The sequence below is a fragment of the Chaetura pelagica genome, unplaced genomic scaffold (assembly GCF_000747805.2).
Source record: "Chaetura pelagica isolate M959 unplaced genomic scaffold, ChaPel_1.0 scaffold350, whole genome shotgun sequence".
Taxonomy (NCBI): Eukaryota; Metazoa; Chordata; class Aves; order Apodiformes; family Apodidae; genus Chaetura; species Chaetura pelagica.
Genome location: NW_009951818.1, coordinates 498,965 through 506,762, shown reverse-complemented (window position 1 = coordinate 506,762; position 7,798 = coordinate 498,965). Strand labels below are relative to the sequence as shown.

Below are 7,798 nucleotides of genomic sequence, written 5' to 3'. Positions count from 1 at the left end.
CGGGGTGTGCGCGGTGGGGGTGTTGCGGGCCGCTCGTTGCCGCCTCGGGTGTTGCCGTCGCCGCGAGTTTTGGTGCTTGCCCTGTTGCTCGGTAACCATAGGAACGCGGAGCGGGGGAAGAAGGCGAGGCGGCGGGTTTCTCCCCCCCGCTCTGCGCGGTACCTTTGTGTCCGGCAGCGCCCGGCGAGGAGCCGCATCGCCAATGGCCGCCTGCTCTGCTCTTCAGACGCGCCTGTGGGCCTCTCTGCTCCCACCCTCACACACACAAATGCCAATTAAGCACGCTGGTTCACCGAATTTTTATTTTTGGCTACGTCCATTCTTCATGAATTTGTATCTTGAGTATCAATAGTCCTTGACCTTCATTTGGGCAAACGGGACTTTTGTGCCTACGCTTGGATTTCTTAGCTAATTCTTCAGCTGAACGTAACAATTTTTTTTCTTCCTGATGGCTCTTTCTATTGCTTGCTTGAGAAAGCAGGATCGAGAAAACGTCGATTTAATGGCAAGCCTTGAAATTTAGGATACCTCTGTTTCACGATTTATTAAAATGAACTTGCTTAGCAATGGGATGAGCTAATGAGAGGGCGTTTGCTGTCACCATCTCTCCAGCGGTTAAACCTCTTGATGGATAAGGGTGCCTGCTCAATTAGTACAAAGGTTCTCAGATAAACTGCATCAAAGATACATCTCTGGAGAGACCTATTTTAATTCTATAGTTTCTTGTGGGCAAAGCATCGTTTCTGTTGCAGTCAGGGCTTAACAATGTGCTCTGCCTTAAAGATCAGTTCTGAACCAAATCCATACCCTTGGTGATGTTACCTTCACATTTTGTCATGTAGGAGAGCTGGACATCGTGCAGAGTTTCAAGTAGGAACTGCTGTTGCCTTTCCTCTTTTCTGCAGTGTTTTATGAAATCAGCTAGTTTTGGGGGTTTTTTTGGGTGTTGTGTTTTTTTTTTTTCCCCTCCTTCAATTCCGGCTTCTGGCTCTGATTGTCTTCATGTTTTCCTCAGTATCTCAGTTTATCCTAGTTAATGTGCAAAACACACTGCCATGCCCCTTTAGATAACGAGAGCACACGGTATGTCGTTTTGTTTTGGATTTCAGGAATACCATGTGCTGAGTCTCGTGAATAAAGAGGCTGAAAACAATCGTGTGGCGTGTCAAGAACGTGAGGATTTTTAGGCAGCCTGTTGTGTCAGTTGCAGGGTGCCTCAAGGAGATGCCTGGTCACTGATGTTATATTGGCAAAGCTGTATGCACAGGTCTTCTGTAAGAGAGGCTTGATAATAGGGATCAAAGCAGTTTCTTAAGAATAAGCTGCAACATCAAGCTGTAACAAGATATATGAAAAATTAATAACTGAGTGCTTTTGTTAGTAATTTTATATGGGGCATTTAATAGCAAAATGCCAGAATCTGTTCATTAGAGTTAGTTAATGCAAGTTTAATATTTAATAGATTAAAAAAAGGTGCAGGAAACTTAGTTATTCTGTGATGTATCTTATTAATTTCTTCCCAGGAGAATGTTCTTATGTTAGAAAAGTTGCATGTGGTTTAGGGCAAAGACCTGTAAGATGAGCGTAGGCTCAGAGAAGGGAAAAAGTCCAAGTATTCTGGGTTGCTCAGAAGAGAGTAGAAGAAGAGTAAGTGAAGATTAGTGGTAGCCTCACTGTTTTTTTCCTAACATGCATCCTCGAATATTGGTGAACACCGCACTCATATGGGTTATATGCTCTCTTTGTATAAAAGCTACTTTGTAGGACCCTGGCTCATGGGTGGTGGGGTCTCTCTGCTGGGCTATGTTAGTTACTGGGGTATTTTCCTTTTCCTCTGGGATTGTTTCACTGGGTTGAGTAAGCCCTTCATGCCTCTAAGTTTTGGGTTGGGTTTTTTTGTGTATGTTTTTGTTTGTTGTTGGTTTGGTTTTTTTCAAATGAGTATGTAGAAGTCTGCATGTGAGATCCAGATGGGGAAACCCAACATTTATTTTTCTCTTCTTTTTCCTCCGTTTCCCACTTGTGTGGACACTCCTCAAAGCCCAGAGATGTACCCTCTTCCTTAAGGCTCAACGCAAGGCTCAGGAGCGTGGAGAGCCAGGAGTGGAGCAGAATGTTGCCTGGGAGGGGGAAGTAGTTTTGCGGAAGTGTTCTGTGAGGGAGAGTGTCATTTGGAAGAATGACTTTTACAGAGTTGTGTGGTGGTGAAGCCTTGGCACGGGAGTCAGAATTGTGGTGCAGCAGAGGGTCAGGACTGGAAGAATACAACCTGCATTTTCTGTAGCATCCACCTGCCTTACTGTCTCTGACATGCCAGTTGTTAAATATTTCTGTGAACTAAGGAAGACCTATTATCCCCATCCTCACCCTTGAGGAAATGAGATGTAGTATCTAAATATATGAACGTAACTACCAGCTCTTGCAAGGTAAGATAAGGGTGTGAACTTGCGGCTCTCGGCTGCTCTGGTGTAACTTCCGACGTGCACTGTTCTTGCTCTGTGGCGAATGGAAAGCAGCTCACCTCGCAACTCGCTGGTCTCGCGTCTGTCACAGGCAGTTGCAGCAACCGTAGCTAGATGGCTGTGAGTTCAGATCTTGACCTGCTTTTGCAGTGGCTTACTCGTATATCCATTTCTTAAATGAAGTTCATCCTAGAGATGTGCTATAGATCAAGTAAAAATCATCTTCCAGCCTTTGTTCTCCATCAGGAAGAGTAACTGTTGCCTTCAGGCTAGTTCTTCTAGCACCTCTGGCTGAATCTCATGATGATGCTGTGTGTTGTGTGGGGTGTTTGCTTGTTTTTTTCTAAAGGGGTCTTCAGATTGTGATAAACAAAGGGGAAAAGAGAGCAGTGTCTTGGTTTGAGCCAGGATGAAGCCAATTTTCCTTCAAACGGTGACAAACAGAATAGAGTTTCAGTTGGAATGCACCTACAGAATTTATTCTAGTCCAACCGCCTGACCATTTCAGGGAGGATTTGGAATTAGCAGATGGGGCCAGAGCGCAGGTATTCTGTTCTGTAGCAGTTGAAAGAATACAGTGGTAGAGAGTGCTAGGAAGAGGTATGCATTAAACAAGAGAAACAATATCCCAAACTCCACATCCACAACAAAACTAGATTGCCAGACAGCCTTCCAGAAAATGGGGTGTGATTAACCCGAGCCCTCTTCCTCTGCACACTGCCCTTGCTGCCCCCAAACCCAGCAGTCCAACAAATAAAATAAAAATGAATTCAGGATATACAAAATATATTCTTCTGTTGCATGGATCCTTAGTTTGGTCTTGTTTGCTTGGTTCTTCAGAAACGCTGCCTTAATTCACTGTGTACTGGAAGTACTGTTGTCACTGCAAAGCTACAGGAATTCCAGGTGGGACAGGGGGAGGAGTCTCCTGTACTTCCCTAGTAAAGAAACGGAACTGCTCAAGTTAGGCATGTGTGATCAGTAATGATAATGTACAACAGGGCAAAGAACTAATGCTATCATAATGTAGTACAACTAGCAGTTGAAAAGTATGCATGAAATGCTGTGTATCTGCATATGAAAGCCTTTCCTCATCAGACCATCCTCAGTGGGTAGAGCAGAAATTATTGGGAAATGTGTTGTGTACCTTCACCTTGCCTTTATAGTGTGGTAATTTTAGCTACCCTTGACATCCTGCAAGGCAGTTGGGTGCAGATCAACTGATCTGTCCATCATTAGGCAATAAAGAAATTTTGGGCACGTACATAACTAACAAGAAACCTTTTGGGGCTTTCCCTCTGCCAATGCTGTCACATTTATAAAAGAAATTTCAGAGCATTTAAGAGTGATGTAGCAAGAGGAAAAAACTGAGAGTAAGTAAGGTAGTCTGAATGGTGAGAAATAAAATAACAGTATATTTAGGTACCCAAGGGAGAGAATATGAAGGAGTGCCATCCTTTTGCAGTGAGGAGAAAAAGAGAGACAGAGGACGTATACAGAGAAACAGCAGAGGAGCGGATGGTCCAGGAAAGGTGGTACACACTAATAGAACCAAGGTGAATGTATGGACTGGAAAGTGCCTGGAGAAAGAATAAAGGACAAATTTATATGCAAACAGTTGGTTGAAAAATTCTCTAATTTGGAATTGGGGAGCAAGATAAACATCATCCTAGAGCCCATGACAACTTTCTTCCTTTTCAGAATGGCAAATCATAATTTGTAAGCAAGAAACCAGTGGTATGTGTAAAATGTTATCTAGAACTACATAGGTCACCAGAGAAAGGATGTTCAAATGCTGCAGCCGTTGTTGGAAGCTTCTTGTGTTGCAGTCTTACATGTGTGAAGTAACTTGTTTGTGCCTCACCTACTTGATTATGTCGGCACTTCCGTTCCTGCCTCAGCTCTCTATGGAAGCCGTTTCATTGTTAAGCATTTTGATGTTCCTAGCTTCTTTCTTGAGGGAAACCTTTTTTGTCCTCATTACTAGTCTTGAGCACTTAGAAAGGAAGTCTGTTTCCATTATCTATTTAATAATTGCATTTTCTGTCCAACTAATGATTCTTAAATAAATTGCTATTGAGCTTTCAAAAACCTTTAAGCCATATATATTAATGAGTACAGCAGTAAGGTTAGCTCATCTGTTCTCCTGGCTTTGGTGGAGTGCAGGTGTCCCGCTGGAGTTTTGCACTGGGCTTTAGTGTCATGAGAGTTGGAGTTACTGAAGGACTTCTTTGTAAGCAGAGAAATACTGGTGGTGATTAATCTCTATGTGAGCAGATGCTTTGTGTGAACTGTGCAATGTGTAGTTCTCAAGGTACAGTGGCTGTGAGATCTTGGTTAAAATCCTGTGTTCTTCATCTCTGGGAAGAAATTATAGCAGCATTTGTATGAGTTGTATGTGTGCTGGCCTTAGCTGTGGAAGATGCTTTACACTTGCAGACATGTTTGATTTTTCATGTGGTCTAGTGGTTTCGTTTTTTCTTCTTTTAGAGGAAATCAGGAATCATTTTAGATTTGCTTGGTAGTGCAGCTTGGTAGCTGCAAAACTTGTTTGATGGTAATATGTGTGTCTGCCCTTTGTGAAGAGTTTTTTTGCACTTAAACATACGCCTGTGGCACATGTTCATGTTTTTCACCAGTATGTTCTGTGCTTTTTAGTTTGTGGCTTCCTGGCTCAGGACTGGCTTATGCTCCATTCTTGTGCTGCTGTTTATTGCTGCTCGGTAGAAACTATTTTGAATAAAGCAGAAGCTCTCTGATTTGGCCATTCATTGCCTCAGTGGTTTTATCTGTATTAATTAGTTTTTGAAATACCATATAAGCAAGTCCTTAATTTCATGGCCAGTTACTGAGATTTTGCTGTTTTTTTTTAGGAGGAGGGTTGATGCTTTTTTTTTTTTTTTTAATATTCCATGCTTCATGAGCCTCTGTGCAAGTTTCTTTAATAGCAGCAGTGTTAGGACTTAATGATTCTTGGTAAGTCTACTATACAACACCCTACTAAAGGTTGCTCTCTATATGCTGTTATGGCAGAAGGAAATTGTGCTTGGAAAGCCACGTGTTGCTTTTAACTACAAAAGAAAGCAAAATATGTATTTGCTGATTGTTTTCAGAATAATTCCAGTTGAAGAAATGTGGACATCTGTATATGTGTCCTTTAAACTGGAAAGAGGGTAGATTTAGGTTGGACGTTAGGAAGAAGTTCTTCACTATGAAGGTGGTGGAACAGTGGCACAGGTCACCCACAGAAGTAGTTCATGCCCCCTCCCTAGAAGTGTTCAAGGCCAGGTCAGATGGGGCTGTGTGCAGCCAGGTCTATTGGGAGGTGTCTCTGCCCATGCAGAGGGGTTGGAACTAGATGATCTTTAAGGTCCCTTCCTACCCAAACCATTCTATGATTCTATGATATGTGCATATCACTTACGTATATTGTTTTTGAATATGCAAGTATGAAAGTTGTTAACTTTTGAGTTTGTCCTATTAGAAAGATATGTATATATCTTCAGTATGTAAGCTTAAGTGAACTGCTAATAAATAAAAACACACCAGCATACGCATGACAAAGAAACATGAACTGAAACAATAATAGATTGAACTAGGAAGGGGAGAGAGAGAAATAACATTATTTTATCACCCACTCTTTGAAAAGCTTAACTTGATGTATGGGGTGCTAATTTGGTATGATCTCTTTTTGTAGTGAGTCTTTGCTTCAGTGAGAAAATAATTGCTTATTTTTGCCATCTGATTAGACAAATATTTTTAGTGCAATTTCCTTAATGCATTAAAAAAAGAAAACAGAAGAAAAACATACCCCTAGCATTAACTGGGATCTTAATATAGTAACTAGTAGGCAGGACAATGAATAATTGATGTAATAATTTCTGATTGTTTTACAGACTTTATTTAAAGGTGCCTGGTAACTTAATGCTTTAGGGTACTGGACTTCGCAGGAAAAATTGGTAATGATTGCCAGTTTTTGTTTTAAGGTTTCTTTGGGTGCTTCTTTCAGCTTTGAAAAGTGTGTATGTGGGTAAAGAACATGTAAGCTGAAAAGAAAAACTTTTGTGTAGTTCCTTCTGCAATTGCCTAAGTATTTGAAGATCAAATATTAACCTTTTATGTTTACTTTGATCACTGCTACTGCCATAGACCTCATCTGATTAATTTGGGATGTATGGAATCTTATGCAAATATCACTATTGGTGTTTTTCCACAATTGTCACAGCTCTTATTGAAATAAATCTGTTGCCACTTCAAATGCCTTCATACTGTAAATGAATAAAATGCAAGCCAAGCTTATGCACAGCAGATTATTTTGACATCTGACAAAGTCTGAAGTGTTGGCTTTTGGTTCAAACAGAATGGATTGCCAGTTTTTGTTTTAAGGTTTCTTTGGGTGCTTCTTTCAGCTTTGAAAAGTGTGTATGTGGGTAAAGAACATGTAAGCTGAAAAGAAAAACTTTTGTGTAGTTCCTTCTGCAATTGCCTAAGTATTTGAAGATCAAATATTAACCTTTTATGTTTACTTTGATCACTGCTACTGCCATAGACCTCATCTGATTAATTTGGGATGTATGGAATCTTATGCAAATATCACTATTGGTGTTTTTCCACAATTGTCACAGCTCTTATTGAAATAAATCTGTTGCCACTTCAAATGCCTTCATACTGTAAATGAATAAAATGCAAGCCAAGCTTATGCACAGCAGATTATTTTGACATCTGACAAAGTCTGAAGTGTTGGCTTTTGGTTCAAACAGAATGGTCTAATCCTCTAATTTAAAGAAAAAAAAAAAAAAAACAGAATTGTTTTGGGAGAGCTGTGTATGGAACATGGGAATTAAACACGAGACTCAAATTGTAGTTATCTGGAATGTGTTTTTTCCTTGAATCTGTAGTTCAAAACAGATAGGGAAGAGTGGAATGTCAGTAGCAGTAGTAGCAATGGTGGTTACTTAATTACTGGAGCTGAATGCTCCTTTGTGCTGCAACTGAGAATCTCTCTCTAGTTCCAGAAGATGTTATACTAATTACAAAAAAGTGAAAAATCAACAAGACTTGATCTGTTAGATCTAACACATTGATGTAGCTGGTAAATTTGAGTACATCAACTTTACAGTGGTGTTACATGTATGAAATTTGGGTGCTGGTAATGCCAGTATATTTTAGTGTACACTTTATTTTTTATTTTTTTTTTATTATTGCATATTGGCTTACATAGTTTTGTTTTGTTTTTTTAATCCTCGTGTCTTAGAGTATATACTGTAAATTTCTGCCCTACTTCAGGCTGTGCATAGAAGGATGAGGCTATTCCAACCAGAATTCTTCAGTCACAC

The 7,798-nt window shown here is 40.4% G+C and overlaps 1 protein-coding gene across 1 annotated transcript in view; it reads left to right on the top strand.

Annotated features, from left to right (window-relative positions):
• Window positions 1-7,798, top strand: part of HNRNPLL (heterogeneous nuclear ribonucleoprotein L-like) — a 50,467-nt gene that overhangs the window by 23,083 nt on the left and 19,586 nt on the right. Inside the window, exon 2 of the mRNA XM_010008634.1 lies at window positions 6,872-6,903. Coding sequence (XP_010006936.1) covers window positions 6,872-6,903 — 32 coding nt within the window. The remainder of the gene's footprint in view (window positions 1-6,871; window positions 6,904-7,798) is intronic.